The 24,089-nt window shown below is 41.9% G+C and overlaps 1 protein-coding gene across 1 annotated transcript; it reads right to left on the bottom strand.

The window, feature by feature from the left end:
• Positions 1–7,708: 7,708 nt before the first annotated feature.
• Positions 7,709–14,598, bottom strand: LOC144481925 (protein S100-B-like). The gene is made up of 2 exons (XM_078201094.1): positions 14,467–14,598; positions 7,709–7,852 (listed from the first exon to the last, which is right to left on the bottom strand). Exons 1-2 carry the CDS (start codon positions 14,596–14,598, stop codon positions 7,709–7,711), a joined length of 276 nt encoding a protein of 91 aa, XP_078057220.1.
• Between the last annotated feature and the right edge of the window lie 9,491 nt (positions 14,599–24,089).

The following is a 24,089-nucleotide window of genomic DNA, read 5'->3' as shown; positions in this document are numbered from 1 at the left end:
GAGGAGTTACTGTTAAATGGTGGGACTGGATTCTCTCCTTTAGAGTACAGAAACGTAAGCAATTTGGTTGAGGTGTTCAAAATGTTGAAGCGTTTTGTTCGAGTAATAAGGAGAAATTGTTTCACTGGTAATGAGAGTCAGGGAAGTTGAGCTTATTGGATAGTTTTTAAGAATATAAGAAAAAGGAGCAGGCTTTTCAGCCCCTTGAGCTTGCTCTGCCGCGTAAGATCATGGCTCATCTTCAACACCATTTTCCTGCACTATCCTTATATTCTTTATGCATATATAATTTGCTGAATGATCTCCTGTATGATCTATGATAAAAGTATGGATACCACATCATCTGGCCCTATAATTCAAATCATTATTGTGCACAGCAAACAGAAGTGGTTTTGGAATAGTACTCTGGCATGTTAGGGACCAGATTGGAAACTCCAAGTATATTCTGAAGCTAGACTAGACTCCAACCATTTTTGATTTTTGGCATTGGTGTGACGATAAGGTGTTTCACTCCAGGTGCTGACCCACTAGGAAGCTTTTATTAAAACACAAAAAGAATTAGTGTAACTTTTATCAGTTGAAATACTTAAACAGGACACGAAACAATTCTTAACTGTTAGCTATCTCTATTAGTTCCAATGTAAGCAATATTCCTCATAGATGTAAACCCCTCTTCAAAATCAGTTAGCAAACAACAGGCTTATGTGCTGGTACAGGCTGCTAGTCCTCAAACCTCCAGAACACTTCTGGAGAAAGATGTATATTTTCTAACAGGGCCCAGACTTCAGTCTCCAGAGAGAGAAGAGCTGCTATTCCTTGAAAATCCAAACTGAAACTGGCTGCTTTCTCGTCTGTAAGCCTAGCTCGTCCTATTAGTACATGACTTCTGTCATTCAACCTAATTTAACCCTACCCTGAAACCCCAGGGACCAACTCCAAAAAAAACAAAACTGCATTAACTTGGATTAAAACAAACACCCCAATAACTAGGAGCAATTATTCTTCTGCATTCTCAGCTGGTGGGCTCCCAGAGCAGACAAATTGGCACCATAATCAGAGCTGAAATTTAAAAAGTTCCCTTCACCAGAAACATGACGTAAATACATTTCTTAAAGGCACAGTATGGTCACAGGGATACTGCTACCCAATTCCAACCATGCTTAAACTGCACTTACATCATCCCCTTCTTCATAGAATCCTACAGTGCAGAAGGAGGCCATTTGGCCCATCGAGTCTGCACCGACCACAATCCCAACCAGGCCATATCCCCATGCATTTACCCTAGCTAGTCGCCCTGACACTAGGGGGCAATTTAGCGTAGCCAATCCACCTAACCCGCACATCTTTGGACTGTGGGAGGAAACCGGAGCACCCGGAGAAAACCCACACAGACACAAGGAGAACGTGCAAACTCCGCATAGACGGTGACCCAAGCCGGGAATCAAACCTGGGTCCTTGGCGCTGTGAGGTGCCACCGTGCCGCCCCACCATCCCTTCTAATCAGTTATTCGCCCAATTTGCTGCCCCTCCCTTAATTCCGTAACCACATTGTGAGGGTGGAGTGAGTGCAGAAAAAGTCATGATAATGGTCCAGGAATGGGGAACTTCAGTTGTGAAGATAGATTGGAGAAATTGGGACTGTTTTCCTTGCAGAAAGGAAGGTTTAGGGGAAATTTGGTAGAGATATTCAAAATCATGAGGGATCTGGACACAGTAAATCAAGAGAAACTATTCTCCCTAACAGATTTAAAGTAATTGACAAAAGAAGTGAGAGTTAAATGAGGAAAAGCCTTTTCATGCAGTGAATGGTTATGGTCTGGCAATGCACTGCCTGAGGCAGGTTCAATCAAAGTGAATTACTCGTTTAGTAAACCAGTGCCGACGCGATGGACTAAATGTTCATCCACCTCCTGTGCTGTAATGGTTCTGTGAATTTCACCAAATCATAGAGTCATAGAGCTTTGCAGCACAGAAAAAGGTCCTTCAGCCCACTGTGTCTGCCCTGGTCATCAAGCACCTATCTATTCTAATCCCATTTAGCAGTAGCTTGGTCCGCAGCTTTGTACGTGATGGCATTTCAAGTGCTCATCTAAATGCTTCTTAAATGTTGACGGTTCCCACCTCTACCACCCTTTCAGGCAGTCAGTTCCAGATTCCCACCACCCTCTGGGTGAAAAAGTGTTTGCTCAAATCCCCCCTCAATCTCCTGCCAGTGATCTAAATCTATGCCTCCTGGTTATTAATCCCTCTACTAAGGGGAAAAGCTTCTTCCTATCTATGTCGCTCATAATTTTGTACACCTTAAGATCCCTGTTCTAAGGAAAACAAGCCCAGCCTAACCAGCCTCTCTTCATAGCTGAAATGCTCCAGCACAGGCAACATCCTAGTCATCTCGATATGATGCAAAAGGCTATGGGCTCCCCTGACAACATCCCGGCAGTAGTACTACTCCAGAATTAACTATGCCCCTAGCCAAGCTGTTCCAATGCCAGTATGATACTGGCATCTAGTTGGCATAGTGGCACAATGGATAGCACTGCTGCCTCACAGCGCCAGGGGCACGGGTTTGATTCCCGGCTTGGGTCACTGTGTGGAGTCTGCTTGTTCTCCCCGTGTCTGTGTGGGTTTCCTCCAGGTGCTCCGGTTTCCTCCCACAGTCTGAAAGACATGCTGACATTCAGCTATGCTAAATTCTCCCTCAGTGTACCCGAACAGGAGCCGGAGTGTGGTGACTAGGGGATTTTCACAGTAACTTCATTGCAGTGTTAATGTAAGTCTTACTTGTGATACTAATAAACTTTTGAAACTGAAAACATGGAAAATTGCCCAGATATGTCCTGTCCACAACAGCAAGATAAATCCAATCTGGTCAATTACTGCTCTTATCAATCTACACTTGATGTTGCCGTTCCTTCACTCAGTGGGTCAGAATCATGGAACTCGCTTCCAAACAGCACTGAATCTACCCACACCAGATGGGTAACAGTTGTTCAAGAAAGCAGCTTGCCAATTAGGGATGGGAAGCAAATACTGGCCTTGTCAGCAGCAGTCATATCCCATGAAAGAATTAAATCAAAGGCTCTCTGAAAAACCTACCACATCCATTGCACTTATCTCATTATATCTCTTGCCTTAAAGATCAAACTGTTAAAGATGAATATGTATTTTTCACATTCTTAAGATATGGGCTAATAGTTTCATCTTTTTACTATTCCAGTGTTTGGGATGGAGCATAGACCATCTCATCAAACAGCTTCTAGTTATTACTCTCCATCCAGTCATCGGTTTGCACTTCTGTTACCAGAGTCACCCTTGCACCTAGTGCCTGATATTGAAAGATCTGGCCTTGAATGGTTTGATGTCCAAGTCTTTGAAATGTTGGAAGCAGGTAATTTCAAATAAAGTTAGTGAACGTTACAAATGTGGAAAGCTGATTATCTATGAAACTGATTTTTCTTCCATTCTTCAGTTGGTAACAGGGATCGAGATGTGGCATCATCTTCTTTTAATGAGACTGCTGAGAGAATGCTCAATTCCCAGGATACAGGTAAATTTTCTTTTTTCCTGTGCAAATTAATGTATTTGTTACTAACATGCTCTCCTACAGTTTCTAGCTGAGAGCTGGCAGACAACTGCTTGAAATGTTAATCTGGACCGAACTGCAAAAGGTAACTTATCTCATGATATATCTTTTCTATAGGTTTGTGCCTGTCCTCCACTTGGGTTTTACCAAATACGTAGTGGAGCATTGTACTGTATCAAATGTTAACAATGCTGATACAAAGGCAAAATACTGTAGATGCTGGAAATCTGAAATAAAGAACGAAAATGCTGGAAATACTCAGGTCAGGCGGCATCTGTAGAGAGAGAAATAGTTAACATTTCAAGTCAATGACCTTTCTAAAATAACTGATGAGTTCTGATGAAAGATTGTTGACCTGAAACATTAACTCTGTTTCTCTCTCTTGGGATGCTACCTGACACGAGTATTTCCAGCAATTTTTTTCTTTTTATTTAACTATTTTAATTTGCTTGCATGATTGCAGTTACTGCATTCAAAAGTAGGCAATTGCATGAATTACGAAATGTTTTAATGCAAGACTCTATGGAGTAGAATTTCTGGCAAGAATTCCCTGAACTTTGAATGTAACTTTGGGCCATCAGCGGAAACCCTGCAAAAGTGGTTAGAAAGGGCATTTGTGCTGTTTTTCTGGTGTTTCCATCGATCTTGGTGAGGTTTCTGCAGGAAATCGGAAGAACCCTTGCAGAAATCCCTAGCGTGCAAATATAATTAGTATATTCTTCACTCAGATTTTGATCATATGTTACACATAGAGTTTTGTGTTGAATACCTGTATTAGATCCATCCAGAAGCTTCACTTAAGGTACCCTAGCATATTGATTAGCATTTACTTCAAGCTATGATTTGTTAATTTGCAGATTTTATAGTACCTTCAACCCCAACTGATCTTAAACTGCAAGAGATGGTTTCTGCTAGTGATCAAACTTGTGTTCAAAAGCCATCCCCTCAAGGTAAGCGACAACAATTTCTACACATCTTGCTACTTTCTTGGCATTTTTAGTTTTTCAGGCAGAAAAGACTTTTAACAAGAAACGAAAAGGCCAGGATTTGGCTACATTACTTTTCCTCAAAGGCTCATTTAAGTTGAAACATTGTGGAATACAGTTCACTGTAATATTTCTAATCCAGAGTTGATGTCAAAACCTGGAAAATGATGCAAGATGGTTTTCTGTAATATTTATGGAATGGAGACATTTTTGCCCCCCCAAAGAAAAGCACTACAGCAACACAGCACTTCCCAGCTCTACAAAAACAGATGGGCCAAGGTAGCATAGATGAGTTCATATAATGTTTTCAGGATAGTTTCTTAGAACAGCACATTCTGAAGCCAACCAGAGACCAGACTATACTAGACCTGGTATTGAGATAGGATCAATTGATAACCTCATAGTGAAGGAACCCCTAGGTAATAGCAATGATAACATTATTGAATTTTACGTTGTTTGAGGGAGAGATAAGTGGGTTCAAGACTTGTCCCTCCTTGCCTTATCTGCAATTTACTTTTCACTGATATGCACGCCTGTAATCTATCTCCGTTACATGCAGTGCTGAGCTGCAATTCCAGTGCCAAACATCTAAGGAACATCTAAAACAGATATTGTGGCAGCAAAATTTCCTGCTTTCTTCCCACCATAAGATATGGTATTAATCTTATCCAATCTGAACAGCTTTTATGTTTTGTTAATGCCTTCAATTCCCAATGTGTACATCTCAAATAATCATCCCTAATGCCAACTAACGTACCAGATTTGTTGAGGCTGGAAGCTGGGTAGTTTTGCCTCCTGGCGCAAGCAAATCTGACTTTGGCGTTGGTGCTGGCTGTGCGATAGCTGTTTGTCAAGCAGGTGGCATTTGCACAATATAAAAATACTCCAGAAAGGCTGGAATCCTACTCTGATTCAAACCCCCAGACCTCCGGCCCCAAGTTCACCCACTTATCCAATTCAGTTCCATGATACTCATAGACATCATTGTTGTAACAATATTATTTAAAACTATATTTCTTCTATAAGTTATGCGATGCATTGGGATGCAGGGTAGCTATTCCGTTTGCAATTTTTGTAATATCTTTGTGCTTTTGTTCAGTGATACAGATTGTACCCTTATTAGACAAGAAGTCTTCGAAGATTAGTGCAGGCAAGCAACAGAAAGTAATACGCAAACAGAATGTTGGGAAGGAGTAGAATTACTGAAATGGTTTATACTTAAAGTAAGTCTAGATTGGAAGTCAAATATTTCCGTGGCATTGTTAGCTGCTTGATATAATTCTGTAAGGTAACCTATGGGAAGCCACTATTCATTGCAAAATAGTTTTATTAACACAAGTTTAATACCTATGTCTTAGGATTGTAAAATCTGATGTATGAGTTATGCATGCATGAATATATTGATGTCTTCTAGAAATGGGCATACTGTTGTATAACAATGTTCCATTTTCTGATAATGAGTTTATACCTCATTGTTACTAGCTCACTAGCCAGTAAATTTTTTTTTACTATTTTCACTCTCAAAACCTTTCACGATTTTGAAAACCTCTTGTTAAATTTCCCCTAACTGTAACTGTTGGTGTTTTAATGAAAAAGGCCCCCCAAACTAACAAATCTTCACTAAATCCTTTTCATGAATCTAATTTTCCTTCCTAAACTGTATACAATACACCAACTGTGGTATGACTGACAAAATATTCAAATTTAACATCAATTTTGCTTTTGTGTTCAATGTCCCGATGTATAAAATCCCATTTTACTTGCTTTGAATGGAATTTCCTACATGCACCCCCACCATTAAAAGTTGTAATTGGAGTTGATAATTAGATGTCTACCTGTCATCAGAGTTTTGGACTTGGTAACTGTGGAACATTATCAATTTTGGTAAGTACCAACAGTAATATTAAGGCGTTAATAGAAAATGGTGCAACTGTTTGGATAATGGATTTGTAGAATCGAAATCTTTAATAATCACTAAATTTGAGCGAGGCTAGTAAATTTTGTTGCCAAGTGAATTATATCTCAGTATAGGTTTGGCTTGGTTACCATTTCTGGTAATGGATGAGAACTCAAAATCCTTAACTTGTCTCTGAAGTTTTCCAAGTTTCAGCCTGATGGACTAAATTGTAATGATACTTGAGGTTACGAGTTATATGTTGTCGAATTGTTGCAGTTATTGCTGAACCAATGCATCTTTTTAATAGGTCAATGGATGAATATTTTTAAATAAAATATCACTAGGTCTTAAGTTTTTTTTTATTCATCTAAATTTACTGTGGATGTCAAATGCTCAGAATGCATATTCTGAGGAACCTTTCCAAAATGTATTGTTTAAAATGTTGTCCAGTATAATATTATGGAATAACTTGCAATACAAATTCATGTAGGACTCTATGCCAAGTGCGTGTAACTGTTTCCCTTGTGTTTTGATAAATTGCCTTTGTTTTATCTTTCATGTCTGTACTCTATTCAAACTAATGTAGTAAGAAAGAATTATAGTGAGCATAAATGTGGACCATGTGACTGAAGTCTACCACGTCATGGAGGCAAGAAGATTGGGTACCTAGTGCTGAGCAATGGGTTGTCCACAAATATTTAGAGAATGAAGCACTTTGTTATCATTAAACTGATGGCTTTGTAGACTAATATAAGTTCTTTTTTAAAGCACTACCTGCTGCCTGGGGAGCCCTGAGGTACCACAGCAATGGTTCTTCCCTTTATTTCACTGTCTTTATTCAATAAAACTTTCCATTTGAGTAACATCCATTCAGTGAGTTCAAATTTTCTAAAAGATCAATAACTGGCACGATTTAGTTATTTTAAAACATACATTTTAAAGGCAGTCATAATGTGTACGTTCCTTGAAGTGCTTTATTTACAACTGAAGCCCAGTTTAGAATACTCTCATTTTTAAAACATATTTGTATATATTGTTGGATTTGTCAGGATTGTCAGAGTGCAGAAAGCTAGTTTTAAGGAATGGAATGCTCTTGGCCCTCCTAGGCATCTTCAAAGTACTTTTTGTTCTGATCTGATAGTTATGTTTCTGTCTGCTTGTAAAGTTCTTGTCTTTATCTAGTTGAGGTTCTTCAACTCATTTCTGTACGCAGTATGCACTTTTTGCCCTTGGTTCCAAAGTTCACTCCTGAGGAGCAAAGAAGTCGTGACATGCTGAGGTAACCATAGCAACAAATGTGGCAAATACTTGAAAATCAATTTCCATATCACCATTTTCATCCAAGTCCAGCATGAGTGTATCCAGAGTCTCTTGATCTTTTATATTCTTTGTAGGGTTGATAGACAAAAAAATTAGACATTTTATTCAAATAAATATTAACAAACAATTGGGATGGTAGACTGCGATACTGGGCCTCGGATTCAATCTAATTCTAAACTTATTCATTCTCAGTTAAACACAGTAAGAGTATTTCACTTGTTCTTGGTTGGACTGCTAAATAGAGAGACTCTGGGATTACTTTTGGTCTGGGCCTGTTATTGGACCCATAACCTATATAATATTTTGAAATAACTGACAATACAAATCTATATAGGACTTTATGCCAAGAGTGTTGCAGATGTTTCCCTTGCGTTTTGATAAACTGTTTTTCATACCTATATTCCATTCAAACTGTTATGTAATAAGGACGAGAACATAAAGGTAGGCTAGGCTTAGTGACAGAGTGCCCCTGAACCATGAAACGGTAAGCCTCAACAGAAGTTGCTGGTAATAGTCACATCTCCACAGGAAGCTAACACATGAGCAAAGACATGATTGGGTCACTGTCCTGGCTGGCTGTGGTCTTTGGATAAGTCCTGGGAGGGGTGATTGTGACTCCTGTCTCCACACAGTGGTCCCCCCTCAAAAAAAAACTTTCATTACTTCCCATATGTCTTCCTCCTCGTCCTTAATGAAATTGGAACAAGCATTAGCCACTAATTTACTTACTAAAGGAGCAGAGCACATATTTTAATCATCTGTCAAGCACACCTTAAAAAAGGGACCCCATGAATATAGCAGGACCCAATTGGGCGCAGACCATCCCATTGCTAACTTAGTATGCTTTGCACCTATTTTATGCTGAAAAAACAGATGCAGTATCTGCCAGTTTCTACCACTCCAGATGGAGTACGGATAAAGAAAGTAGATCTATTGTTGTCACTGTCAGTCAATATTGGCAGGTGTGGAGGAGTGCACAGCCTGAATTATTCAGCTTCTGAGCGCTGGAAAGAAGCAGGAAATCTGAAGCCTATTGTGATGAAATGTGCCTGCAATCGTTATAAATGTAAGATGCTCACCAGACCAAGGGTTAACATGGGACCAGAGAGTGGCACCGCCCATCATATGATGTGTGGTCAAAGAATAGTCTGGAAAAAAACTCAAGTAGCTAGCCTGCATGGTGGAAGCGCTATACAAGACCATACCTGGAACTGTAAATAGTTAAAGCTTATCAATAAAGGTGTTTATGTTTAAACACACAAACCTCAATTGCAAAAATAAGCCACCACCACTGTAAAATAAGATGACACCTATCATTAAGAGAACAGTCATGGGTGCTGTATGGAGATGTGTTGCCTGATAGAAGTGGGGGGGAGTGGCACTGCTGATCAGGGATAGTGTCACAGCTGTAGAGAAGGTGGATGCCGTGGAGCGGTTGTCTACGGAGTCTCTGTGGGTGGAAGTTCGGAGCGGGAAGGGGTCAATAACTTTGCTGGGTGTTTTCTATAGGCTGCCCAATAGTAACAGGGCTGTTGAGGAGCAGATAGGGAAACAGATCCTGGAGAGATGTAGTAATAACAGGGTTGTCGTGATGGGAGACTTTAATTTCCCGAACATCGATTGGAATATCCCTAGGGTAAGGGGTTTGGATGGGGAGGAGTTTGTGAGGTGTGTTCAGGAGGGTTTCTTGACACAGCATGTGGATAAGCCTACAAGAGGAGAAGTTGTACTCGATCTGGTACTGGTTAATGAGCCTGGACAGGTGTCGGATCTCTCAGTGGGGGAGCATCTTGGGGATAGTGATCATAACTCTATCTCCTTTACGCTAACATTGGAAAGAGATAGGATCAGGCAAGCTAGGAAAGTGTTTATCTGGAGTAAGGGGAAATATGAAGCTATCAGGCAGGAGATTAGAGGCGTAAATTGGAAGGAGGTATTCTCAAGGGAAAGTACCGAAGTAAGGTGGCAGATTTTCAAGGAATGTTTGCCTGGAGCTCTACATGACAACGTTCCGATGAGACAGGGAGGTTTTGGTAGATTACGGGAACCGTGGTGCACGAAAGCTGTGCTGAACCTAGTCAAGCAAAAGGGAAGCGTACAATAGGTTCAGAGAACTAGGCGCTGATGGGGATCTAGATGAGTATACGGCTTGTAGGAAGGGACTTGAGAAGGAAATTAGGAGAGCCAGAAGGGGTCACGAGAATGCCTTGGCAGGTAAGATTAAGGAGAACCCTAAGGTGTTCTATAAATATGTGAAGAGTAAAAGGATGAGATGTGAAGGAATAGGACCTATAAAATGTGAAGGTGAGAAAGTCTGTACGGAACCGGAAGAAATAGCAGAGGTGCTTAATGAATACTTTACCTCGGTATTCACGGTGGAAAAAGACCTGGGTGGTTGTACTACAGGATTGCAGCGGACTGAGAAGATTGAGTTTGTTGACATTAAGAAAGAGAATGTATTGGAAATTTTGAATAGCATCAAGATAGATAAGTCGCCGGGACCGGATGGGATGTACCCCAGGTTACTGTGGGAGGCGAGGGAAGAGATTGCAGAGCCTCTGGCGATGATCTTTGCATTGTCAATGGAGACGGGAGAGGTTCTGGAGGATTGGAGGATTGCGGATGTGGTTCCTATATTCAAGAAAGGGAATAGGGATAGCCCAGGAAATTACCGACCGGTGAGTCTAACCTCAGTGGTTGGTAAGTTGATGGAGAAGATCCTGGGGAAAGGATTTATGAACACTTAGAGAAGTTTAGTATGCTCAAAAGTAGTCAGTACGGCTTTGTCAAAGGCAAATCGTGCCTTACGAGCCTGGTGGAGTTCTTTGAAAATGTGACTAAACACGTTGACGAAGGAAAAGCGGTAAATGTGGTTTACATGGACTTCAGCAAGGCGTTCGATAAGGTCCCCCATGCAAGACTCCTCGAGAAAGTGAGAGGGCATGGGATCCAAGGGCCTGTTGCCTTGTGGATCCAGAACTGGCTTGCCTGCAGAAGGCAGAGAGTGGTTGTAGATGGGTCTTTTTCTGAATGGAGGTCGGTCACCAGTGGAGTGCCCCAGGGATCTGTTCTGGGACCCTTGCTGTTTGTCATTTTCATAAATGACCTGGATGAGGAAGTGGAGGGATGGGTTGGTAAGTTTTCTGACGACACGAAGGTTGGTGGTGTTGTGGATAGTTTGGAGGGATGTCAGAAGCTGCAGCGTGACATAGATAGGATGCAAGACTGGGCGGAGAAGTGGCAGATGGACTTCAACCCGGATAAATGTGTAGTAGTCCATTTTGGCAGGTCAAATGGGATGAAGGAGTATAATATCAAGGGTAAGACTCTTAGCAGTGTAGAGGATCAGAAGGACCTTGGGGTCCGGGTCCATAGGACTCTTAAATCGGCCTCGCAAGTAGAGGAGGTGGTTAAGAAGGCGTATGGTGTGCTGGCCTTCATCAATCAAGGGATTGAGTTTAGGAGTCGGGAGATAATGATGCAGCTTTATAAGACCCTCGTCAGACCCCATTTAGAGTACTGTGCTCAGTTCTGGTTGCCTCATTACAGGAAGGATGTAGAAATTATTGAAAGGATGCAGAGAAGATTTACAAGAATGTTGCCTGGATTGGGTGGCATGCCTTATGAGGATAGGTTGAGGGAGCTCGGTCTTTTCTCCTTGGAGAGACGAAGGATAAGAGGTGACCTGATAGAGGTGTACAAGATGTTGAGAGGTATAGATCGGGTGGATTCTCAGAGGCTTTTTCCCAGGGCTGAAATGGCTGCTACGAGAGGACACAGGTTTAAGGTGCTGGGGAGTAGGTACAGAGGAGATGTCAGGGGTAAGTTTTTCACTCAGAGGGTGGTGGGTGAGAGGAATCGGCTGCCGTCAATGGTGGTGGAGGCAAACTCGATAGGGTCTTTTAAGAGACTTCTGGATGAGTACATGGGACTTAATAGGATTGAGGGTTATAGGTGAGCCTATATATAGGCCTAGGTAGGTAGGGACATGACCGGCGCAACTTGTGGGCCGAAGGGCCTGTTTGTGCGATAGTTTTTCTATGTTCTACCTGTTCATGAAAATTGGTTAGAAATAAACGAGGCATTTCTACCAGCAGCTGAGTCATACCATCACAAACCGTAGCTAGGCTTCGGTTAAACTAATTTGGAAATCAAAATTTATAATGACAAGTAATATTTGGATCTTGGTAAATTTTTGTACAGAATTGGCCACTATTTTCAAATATTAATCTACTTTGTCAAAACTCAAAGGAAAATTAAAAATATAGGAAATTGTTTTATCTGCTTTTTTTTAAATAGTCTGAGAACTGTGAACTAATTTATTGTTTCAAAATGGTGTATCAACTCTGTAACACAACTTTGCTAACATTTAGGGAGGGTGGTCTTCAGCATTCCCTCTAATTTCCCTTCACTATGCGTGGCCTGCTTGTTGCACTGTTCAATTATGATGCCTGGTTGTGCTTGTGCAGATCTTAAAGGTAATGTTGGTTATGCACGGCATTGCATTTTGGCTGCAATGCTCAGAGGCAATGTTGGTGAAATTTCTCTTAAATAAAACACAGTTTTTCTCTGCAATTGATAACTCACTAACAAAATTGAACTCTCAGAAATCACGATTTTCAAAGTCATACATTTCTGCAATTTCTTTGATTTGTTAGTTACAGAAGAAAAAAATACTCATTCATTTTTCATCGAGGTTCTTATGGGTATCTGCATACCCATTAGAACCTGGGGGAGGTGGTGGTGTAATGGTATTGTCACTGGACTAGTAATCACGAGACCCAGGGTAATGTTCTTGGGACCTAGGTTCAAATCCCATCACAGCAGATGGTGGAATTTGAATTCAATAAAGATCTGGAATTAAAAGTCTAATGATGACCATGGAACCAGGGATGGGCAATAAATCCTGTAAGAAGTCTCACAACAGAGATAAATCCTGGCCAGCCCAGCGACGCCCATGTCCCACGAATTGAATTTTAAAAAATTGTCGTTAAAAACCGACCTGGTTCATTAATGTCCTTTTTAGGGAAGGAAATCTGCCATCCTTACCTGGTCTGGTCTATATGTGACTCCAGATCCACACAATGTGATTGACTCTCAAATATCCTCTGAAAATGGCCTAACACGCCACTCTGTTCAAGGGCACTTGGGGATAGGCAACAAATACTGGACTTGCCAGTAACACCCACATTCCAGAAAGAATTAACAAATAAATTACATCGTGTCTTCTAATTATTTTTTTAAACATGAATTATTGTGAATTGGGTATTGCAAGCAAGGCCATCCCTAACGAATACATCTGTACCATAACATTTTGCATGTTTTGAGTAGATGAATTTCTTTCTTTGATAGTGAGTTTTAAGGGGTGTCTGGACAAATACATGAATAGGATGGGAATAGAGGGATATGGTCCCCGGAAGAGTAGGGGGTTTTAGTTCAGTCGGGCAGCATGGTCGGTGCAGGCTTGGAGGGCCGAAGGGCCTGTTCCTGTGCTGTAATTTTCTTTGTTCTTTAAAATGGCTTGTCTTGAATTTGTTTTTTGTTCATGAAAAGCATCGAGATTAATGACAGAAGACAAAGAAACCGAGAAATATACAAAGTAGCGAGGAAGATGCAAAGAGGCTGTGAAGTGATATAGACAGGCTAAGTGAGTGGGCAACAAGGTGGCAGGTAAGTATAATGTGGAGAGGAATGAGGTCGTTGACTTTTGTAGTAAGAATAGAAAAGCAAAACATTTTTAAAATGTGTAAAGCTTTTAAAGGTTGATCTTCAGAGGGAGTTGGGTGCACACATACAAGGTACAAAGAAAGTTAGCATGCAGCTACAACCAGTAATTAGGAAGACAAATGCATGTGTCCTTGGAAGGAGATTAGAATACAAGAATAAGGAAGTTTTAATACAATTGTATAGACTTTGGCGAGACCACACTTGGTGCTCTGTGTAGCTTTGGTCTCCATACCTAAGGATGGGTATACTTGAAGGCAGTGCAGTGGAAGTTCACTGGATTGGTTCCTGGAATGAGAAGATTGTCCTGTGAGGAGAGATTGTGTAAATTGGGCTTGTACTCTCTGGTGTTTGGAAGAATGAGAGGCACTCACATAGATTCTGAGGGAGCTTGACAGGGTCGATACTGAGAGGTTGTTTCACCTGGCTAGGGAATCTAGAACACTGTGGCCTAGTTTCAGGATAATAAGTTATCATTAAGATTGAGATGAGGAGAAATTTCTTCTCGAAGGTTGTGAATACTTGGAATCCTCTACCCCAGAGAATTATATATGCTCCATTATCGCGTATATTCAAGGCTGACAGATTTTTGGCCTTTCAAGGAATCAAGTGAAATGGAGAGCGTGTGGAAGGTAGAGTTGAGGCAGAAGATCGGCCATGGTCATGTTGGTGGACAGGCTAGAAGGGGCTCTATGGTTGTCTACTGCTCATATTTCACATGTTCTTATGGAAAGTCTTTGCCAATGAAGGTACTATTTGGGCTATTTTTCCAATATGTCCAGCTCTGGGTCGAATTAATGTACAAAATCCAATTATTGTGAAAATTTGCAATGTAAGGTGTATGTTTGGAGCAGCAGATCAGATGTGTATTATGTGAGCAATATTCCCAGGTAAGTCACACAAACTTAACATAAATGTTATTACATACTTAGTAACTGTTAGTATTTTTTTTCTACCTCAATAAACTGGCTTAACTCATTGTTGACGAGAGCCTTTAGTTGCGCTTTCTTGAGTTTATCTCTCTTGCATTCTGTATACTTGTGAAAGACTTTTATGATTGCAATCAATGCATTCTCCAGGTCAGACATTCCGCTGAATCAATTGTTCTGTTAAAAAAGAGAGAGTATATGCAGAGGTAATATACTTTGAGTACGAGGCTAGAAAAATAACCTTTTCCCATGTTCTTTACATCTCATATTCAAATCAAGCACTCATAATTTAATCGAGATTAAAGTCCCCTTTGCGGGGCCCCATCTTTTAAACAAACTTCACTATGCTATGTCCATTTCCCACAATTTCCCTATTGGTCTCCGAGAGAAATGTGGAATTAGAGGACAAATTATGGGCTACTTTCTTTTTGATTTCCGGCACACTGATATTTACAGGGCGGCACGGTAGCACAGTGGTTAGCACTGCTGCTTCACAGCTCCAGGGACCTGGGTTCGATTCCCGGCTTGGGTCACTGTCTGTGTGGAGTTTGCACATTCTCCTCGTGTTTGCGTGGGTTTCCTCCGGGTGCTCCGGTTTCCTCCCACAGTCCAAAGATGTGCGGGTTAGGTTGATTGACCATGCTAAAAAAAAAGTTGTCCCTTAGTGTCCTGAGATGTGTAGGTTAGAGGGATTAGCGGGTAAATGTGTAAGGATATGGGGGTCGGGCCTGGGTGGGATTGTGGTCGGTGCAGACTCGATGGGCCGAACGGCCTCCTTCTGCACTGTAGGGTTTCTATGATCTCGGTTATTTCCTTATTCCCCATTACATTTTCTCCTGTCAGCCTCTTAAGGGACTCACATTCACCGTTGCTACTCCCTTCCTTTGTACATGTACATGCTTGTAGAAGCTCTTGCAATCTTTTTGTTATGTCTCTTGCTAGGTTACTCTTTGTTTTACTCCCTCTATCAACTTTTGGATATTACTTGCTACTTTCTAAAACTCTCCCAATCTTTATGCTTATTACTCTTCCTGGTAATATATTTGTTTTTATATCTAATACTATCCCTTTAACCTCTTAGTTAGTCATTGATAGATCCATTGTCCAATGGAGTTTTTAATTCTAAAAAGAATGTGTATTTTTTGAGAATTATTAAATATTTATTTAAATGTTTGTCATCACTTACGTACCATCATAAATTTTCCAATCTACCTTGACGAACTCGTTCCTCATACCTATGTAATTGGCTTTGTTTAAGTGTAATACTCTAGCTTTGGACTTGTGCCACACTCATTCATCATATTAGAGGATCTCTTAACAACGACATTACTAATCAATCCTACCTCTGTGCAAGACAACTAAAATAGCCTCTTCCCTGGTTGGTTCCATGATATATTGCTCTAGGGAGCTATCTCAAATACATTATATGAAACTATTTCTGTTTTTGATTTGTCTATTCCACCAAGATTAAACTCGCCAATGATTATTGCATTGACTTCATTACAAGCTCTTCTTATTTCATAATGTTCCATCCAACAATAGTGATTGTTTTGGAAGCCAATAACCTACTCCCACCAGTGTTTTTGCCCCTTATGCCTTATCTCCATCTATTTTTATTCAACTTCCTGCTCTTCCGAGCCAAGATCATTCTCACTGTCCTTATGTCATCCTTTATAATCAGTGCTACACCCTCACCCTGCTTTTCCATTTGATAGGCTTGTTGAAACCTCAAGGACCCTGTAATATTTAGTTCCCCACCTTGGTTACCATGAGCTGTGTCTCTGAAATGGCTATTGAATCAAACCCATTTATCTCTTTGTGCCATTAATTTATCTATCTTGTGACAAATGTTTTGCGCATTCAGATTAAGTCCCTTTAGTTTTAACTTTTTACCATTTTCTCCTGCCTTGACCTATTCACTAATGCACTATTATGGTTAAACTTTGTTCCTTCCTGTTATGTTCTGCCTATCTTCCCCTAACTCACTATTCTGCTCAATGAAGGGTCATCCAGATTCGACGTCAGCTCTATTCTCTCTCCACAGATGCTTTCAGACCTGCTGAGTTTCTCCAGCATTTTCTGTTTTTGTTTCACCATTCTGCTCTATGGGCTTGAGTTTCTCTATATGTTCATAAAGTTTCCCTTGCACGTCCCTCCACCCGCCCCTCAGTTTTTTTAGTTTAAAGCCCTATCTATGTCCATAGTTATTTAATTTGCAAGGACACTGGTCCCAGCTGGGCTTAAGCAGAGCCTGTCACAATGGAACCTCTTTTGTACAGGTGCCATTGACCTGTGAATTGGAACAGCTATCTCCCACACCATTCTTTGAGTCATGCATTCACCTCTCTGATCTCTTTGACTCTGTGAATTTTCACATGGGTCAGCTGGTAATCCAAAAATGAACCTTTGAGGCTTTGCTGAATAATTTGAATCCTAGCTCCTCAAACTCCCTCAGCAGGACCTTATTCCTGCATCATGGTGCCATGGTCAGTTTGCTCAACCACCCTACAGACTTTGCCCTCATTTACGCAGCCTGCAAGAACCTTGTACGTTTTGGGCAAGGGCAAAAGCTCCTCCAGCTTTTCACATATGGTTCCCTTAACTGCCAGACTTGGTCACACCTTCCTGTCATGACCACTCAGCAGACATGTACCACTTCCTATGCCAAGGGGTTTGATTGCCTCCCATATCAAAGTATCAGTGTGACGTGTTCTCGCGCTTTGATACCCTGCAGTGTTTGCACCTTGGACTCCAGCTCAACAATTCTAAGCTTAGGTTCCTCAAGATGCAGGCACTTAATGCAGATATGGTTGTCTGGGTTTGCTATGCTCTCCAGAAACTTCCACCTGCTGCATTTACACTGCCAACCCTATCTAACCTTGTTTTATTCATTGACTAAGCCAAATGTTTGTATGTAATCAACTTAGCTCATTGTTTTGCATTGCTTAACTAATTATTTGATATAAATTAAGTAAAATATTTACCTGTAACACACACCACTGCAATATTAGAGGTGAAAATAGCACCTCCTGCCCCCTCTGCACTGAATGGGGAGGGACGATCTATGGGGTGATTTCATCATAGAAACCCTACAGTGCAGAAGGAGGCCATTCGGCCCATCGAGTCTGCACTGACCACAATCCCACCCACGCCCTACCCCCACATATTTACCCGCTAATCCCTCTAACCTACGCATCTCAGGACTCTAAGGGGCAATTTTTAACCTGGCCAATCAACCTAACCTGCACATCTTTGGATTTTGAAACAGAAAATTTTAAAATTGAGTAAAAGCAAAATACAGTGGATGCTGGAGATCTGAAATAAAAACAAAATGCCAGCAGAACTAAAAACCAAGGTCGAGCAACAATAAAGTTAAGGTGTTGCTGGACCACAGCAAACACAGGTGATGGGTAAATGGAACTTGATGCTTATTGGTGCAAAGAGAAGTAGTTTCACACTGAAACTATTAGTAGTAGTGTGAGCATATCCTTAATTGCATGCAACATTATTTAAATAAAAAAAACTAGCCAAGCTGTTTGTAGTTCTGGTTCAGTGTCTAAAGTGCACAAGGGAATGCATTAAAACTCCTGAATTGAATTAATATTCATTTGATGAAAATATCCAATCCCTCTGCTATACTTAGAAATCACTCAGTGAGTTCTCACATTGATCATGTAATCTTCTCACTCCCCCAGCTATACTAATGCAGTAACATTCCTACATGAGTTATATCATATCCCCCCTTTGGAAACATGCCTCTGCCATATTTGTACCTGGGAACTGGACTGACATTCATCTTTTGTTACAAACTAAAACATCAACATTGACACAAACAGCCAGTGAAACATTTGTGGGGACCTATATTTACCCCACGTGTGGTTAGTAGGAGACCTGCTCCTCCTGGACCCACATTCAGGTAAGCATATTTTAAACGCATCTTTTTGGTTGTAGCTTGAATCAATTGCTTTAGGCACCTGCTAGGCTACATGTAAGCCTGGTTTTTCTGAGTGCTGTCGCCAACTACTTCAGGGCTACCCTATCTTGAACAGGCCTCAAACAAGTATTAGTCTGGCCCTTATTTGCATTTGCAAAGGCATGAATCTGTTATGGATCTGGCATCTACGCTTCCTTTTTTGGCACAGTTTTGGTTTGTAATGAGCGTGTGCTCCCTGTCTGCTACATTGCAGGCCTTTTAGCCCCTTAAATGAAGGTGCTGCGTGGCCAAATTATTAGCTATTTCTGTGATGATCAATATGATTAATGCATTTTTAACAAAAATAGACCAAACAAGATGCTGAAAGATTAATTATGAAATCCATTATTTCCTAATCCGCACTAAAGCATTTTGGAATAAATACTTTTATGTGAAGTGTTGTACCCACCTTGTATTTTACTTTTGGATCTATCTTTGTTGCTTGAATGCGATGAATTGGACTCAGCAGCTTTGACTCATTTCAGTTATCTTTGTTCTGAGCATACTCAGTCTGAAATGTGGTGTCTTTCATTATTCATTGGTGCATTGTAAGAACAAAGTTTTACTGTCATCATTTCTTGCAAGTGCAGAGCACTTAGCTTGCTGCTTATTGCCTTTGGGTTTGATTTAAATACTGTTAATATTTTAATTGATCACTTAGTGTAAAAGCGCATTAGGCACATTTTCTGCTAAGTCACTGTCAATTTCCAAAACAAACCTAAAAGCTTATATATTTCATTCATGCATTAGATAAGTACATGAGGGGAAAAAGGAGCAGAAAAATATCTAAATAGGGTTAGATGAAGTAAGATGGGAGGAGGCTCATGTGAACCATAAACATTGGCATAGACCTATTGGGCCGAATTCTATAGAATGCTATGCCTAGCATTTATCCTCGTGTTATTCAAAGCAAGATTCTGAAACTTTCCATGAGGACTGGGCACAATACTAAGTGTGCATATAAACATATGAAAGGCCCTTCACGCCTGCTCTGCCATTCAATAAAATTGTCCCTGATCTGTTTGTGTTTCAAGTTCCACGTTCCCCCTTCTTGTTCGGCAAGGGACTCACTATTACCTCTCGTGAAAATACTCCATAATCCTGCCTCCACTGCTTTCTGAGGCAGAGTTCCAAGGTCGCACAACCTTCTGAGTGAAAATTTTTCTCTGCTGCCCTAAAATGGTGTCTGCTCATTTTAAAACAGTGCCTCCTAGTTTTGGACTCGCCCACAAAATATCTTTTCCACATCCACCTTGTCAAGACCATTCAGGATCTTATTAAGTCACCCCTCACTCTTCTAAACTCCAATGGAAAGAAGCCCAGTCTGTCCAGCCTCTCCTCATAAGACAACCTGCTCATTCCAGTGTTATGATCTAACAGGTTCCATGCAAGCCAAATCCCAAACGGAAACTTGCCAAGCTATCACAACGCTTTTCTTTTTGTATTTTTATCACAAGAAGACATGGGTACTGAAGTCAAAAGCCACCAAATCCAATAACACTTTGGAGATCTTAACAGATCTTCCAGGGTTACAATGTTGTTGGTGCAGGCTCTGGGCTGAATAGCCTCTTTCTGCACTATAGGGATTCTATGATTCCTACTCTGCTGTGGAAAATTCCAAAAAAAAAATGCAGTTTTCTGGGTTGCCGAAGACTGCTTCATTTTGCTTCTTCACTCTCAGTTCTGTCTCAGTATAGAGCACACTCCACACTACATGGCCACACTTCAACAGAGCTCCCAATCTCTTTTTAAATATAGTAAGAAGTCTCACAACACCAGGTTAAAGTCCAACAGGTTTATTTGGTAGCACGAGCTTTTGGAACACTGCTCCTTCATCAGGTGAGTGAAGAGTTGGGTTCACAAACAGGACATATATAGACACAAACTCGATTACAAGATATTGGTTGGAATGCGAGTCTTCAGGTAATTAAGTCTTTACAGGTGCAGACAATGCGAGTGGAGAGAGGGTTAAGCACAGGTTAAAGAGATGTGTATTGTCTCCAGCCAGGACAGTTAGTGAGATTTTGCAAGCCCAGACAAGTTGCGGTGGTTACAGATAGTGTGACATGAACCCAAGACTGGGACAAGCTGCAACAGCCGGAACTCTGATACTGAGTCTGGTTCTACAGCGCAAAAGGGTGGGATGAAGAGGAGAGCAGTAGTGATAGGGGACTCAATGGTCAGAGGTACAGACCGGAGGTTCTGTGGTCGGGACAGAGACTCCCGCATGGTTTGTTGCCTCCCAGGTGCCAAGGTCAGCGATGTCTCTGATCGCATGCACAGTGTTCTAAAGTGGGAAGGTGATCAGCCAGATGTCGTGGTACACATCGGTACCAATGACGTGGGAAGGAAGAGTGAGGAGTTCCTAAAGAGTGAGTACAAAGAGCTTGGAAGGAAGTTAAAAAGCAGGACCCCGAGGGTAGTAATCTCAGGATTGCTACCTGAGCCACATGCCAGTGAGGGCAGGAGTATGATGCTTGGGCGGATGAACACATGGCTGAGGAACTGGTGCAGGGGGCAGGGTTTCCAATTCTTGGATCATTGGGACCTCTTCTGGGGCAGGTGGGACCTGTACAAGAGAGACGGGTTACACCTAAACTACAAGGGGACCAATATACTTGCAGGGAGATTTGCTAGTGTTATTGGGGAGCGTTTAAACTAGATTTGCAGGGGGATGGGAACCAGAGTGCCAGAGCAGATAGTGGAGCAGGGGTAAAAAGACAGGTTAGTTCAAGCAAAATCACAAATGGAAGGGTAGAGTGTGGTGGAAATAATTTTTTGAGGTGTGTCTATTTCAATGCCAGGAGTATTGTGGGGAAGGCAGATGAGCTGAAGGCGTGGATAGACACATAGAAATATGACATTATAGCCATTAGTGAAACTTGGCTACAGGAGGGGCAGGACTGGCAGCTCAATGTTCCAGGGTTCCAATGTTTCAGGCGGGATAGAGGCAGAGGGATAAAAGGTGGGGGGGTGGCATTGTTGGTCAGGGAAAATGTTACAGCGGTACTCAGGCAGGATAGATTAGGGAGCTTGTCTACAGAGGCCCTATGGGTGGAGCTGAGAAACAGGAAAGGTATGACCACATTAATGGGCTTGTATTATAGACCACCCAATAGTCAGCGAGAATTGGAGGAGCAAATCAGCGGAGAGATAGCTGACAACTGCAAGAAACACAAAGTTGTGATAGTAGGGGATTTTAATTTTCCACATATAGATTGGGACTCGCATACTGTTAAAGGTTTAGACAAAGAACAAAGAACAGTACAGCACAGGAAACAGGCCCTTTGGCCCTCCAACCCTGTGCCGCTCCTTGGTCCAACTAGACCAATCGTTTGTATCCCTCCATTCCCAGGCTGCTCATGTGACTATCCAGGTAAGTCTTAAACGATGTCAGCGTGCCTGCCTCCACCACCCTACTTGGCAGCGCATTCCAGGCCCCCACCACCCTCTGTGTAAAAAACGTCCCTCTGATATCTGAGTTATACTTCGCCCCTCTCAGCTTGAGCCCGTGACCCCTCGTGATTGTCACCTCCGACCTGGGAAAAAGCTTCCCACTGTTCACCCTATCTATACCCTTCATAATCTTGTACACCTCTATTAGATCTCCCCTCATTCTCCGTCTTTCCAAGGAGAACAACCCCAGTCTACCCAATCTCTCCTCATAGCTAAGACCCTCCATACCAGGCAACATCCTGGTAAACCTTCTCTGCACTCTCTCTAACGCCTCCACGTCCTTCTGGTAGTGCGGCGACCAGAACTGGACGCAGTACTCCAAATGTGGCCTAACCAGCGTTCTATACAGCTGCATCATCAGACTCCAGCTTTTATACTCTATACCCCGTCCTATAAAGGCAAGCATACCATATGCCTTCTTCACCACCTTCTCCACCTGTGTTGCCACCTTCAAGGATTTGTGGACTTGCACACCTAGGTCCCTCTGTGTTTCTATACTCCTGATGACTCTGCCATTTATTGTATAACTCCTCCCTACATTATTTCTTCCAAAATGCATCACTTCGCATTTATCCGGATTAAACTCCATCTGCCACCTCTCCGCCCAATTTTCCAGCCTATCTATATCCTGCTGTATTGCCTGACAATGCTCTTCGCTATCCGCAAGTCCAGCCATCTTCGTGTCATCCGCAAACTTGCTGATTACACCAGTTACACCTTCTTCCAAATCATTTATATATATCACAAATAGCAGAGGTCCCAGTACAGAGCCCTGCGGAACACCACTGGTCACAGACCTCCAGCCGGAAAAAGACCCTTCGACCACTACCCTCTGTCTCCTATGGCCAAGCCAGTTCTCCACCCATCTAGCCACTTCTCCTTGTATCCCATGAGCCTTAACCTTCTTAACCAACCTGCCATGTGGGACTTTGTCAAATGCCTTACTGAAATCCATATAGACGACATCCACGGCCCTTCCTTCATCAACCGTTTTTGTCACTTCCTCAAAAAATTCCACCAAATTTGTAAGGCACGACCTCCCTCTTACAAAACCATGCTGTCTGTCACTAATGAGATTGTTCCGTTCTAAATGCACATACATCCTGACTCTAAGAATCCTCTCCAACAACTTCCCTACCACGGACGTCAAGCTCACCGACCTATAATTTCCTGGGTTATCCCTGCTACCCTTCTTAAACAACGGGACCACATTCGCTATCCTCCAATCCTCAGGGACCTCACCCGTGTCCAAAGAAGCGACAAAGATTTCCGTCAGAGGCCCAGCAATTTCATCTCTCGTCTCCCTGAGCAGTCGAGGATAGATGCCATCAGGCCCTGGGGCTTTGTCAGTTTTAATGTTCCCTAAAAAACCTAACACTTCCTCTCTTGTAATGGAGATTTTCTCTAACGGGTCAACACCTCCCTCCGAGACACTCCCGGTTAACACGCCCCTCTCCTTTGTGAATACCGATGCAAAGTATTCATTTAGGATCTCCCCTATTCCCTTCGGTTCTAAGCATAATTCCCCTCCTTTGTCCCTGAGAGGTCCGATTTTCTCCCTGACAACTCTTTTGTTCCTAACGTATGAATAGAATGCCTTAGGATTCTCCTTAATCCTGCCTGCCAAGAACATCTCGTGACCTCTTTTTGCCCTTCTAACTCCCCGTTTGAGTTCTTTCCTACTCTCTCTGTATTCCTCCAGAGCTCCATCTGTTTTCTGTTGCCTGGACTTAACGTACGCCTCCCTTTTCATTTTAATCAGATCCTCAATTTCCCTGGTTATCCACGGCTCTCGAATCCTACCTTTCCTATCTTTCCTTTTTACAGGCACATGCCTATCCTGCAGCCTTATCAATAGTTCCTTAAAAGACTCCCACATGCCAGACGCGGACTTACCCTCGAACATCCTCTCCCAATCAACATCCACCAATTCCTGCCTAATCCGGCTATAGTCAGCCTTCCCCCAATTTAGCACCCTGCCCATAGGACAGCACTCATCCTTGTCCATTACTATCCTAAAGTTAACAGAGTTGTGGTCACTAGACGGGGTAGAGTTTGTAAAATGTGTTCAGGAGAATTTTCTACATCAGTATATAGAGGTGCCAACTAGAGAGGATGCGATATTGGATCTCCTATTGGGAAATGAGTTAGGGTTGTTAATGGATGTGAGTGTGAAGGAACACTTTGGATCCAGTGATCATAATGCCATTAGTTTCAACCT

The sequence above is a fragment of the Mustelus asterias genome, chromosome X, assembly GCF_964213995.1.
Source record: "Mustelus asterias chromosome X, sMusAst1.hap1.1, whole genome shotgun sequence".
Lineage (NCBI taxonomy): Eukaryota > Metazoa > Chordata > Chondrichthyes > Carcharhiniformes > Triakidae > Mustelus > Mustelus asterias.
Note: the sequence above shows the minus strand (reverse complement) of the source record. Positions and strands in the feature narration are given on the sequence as shown.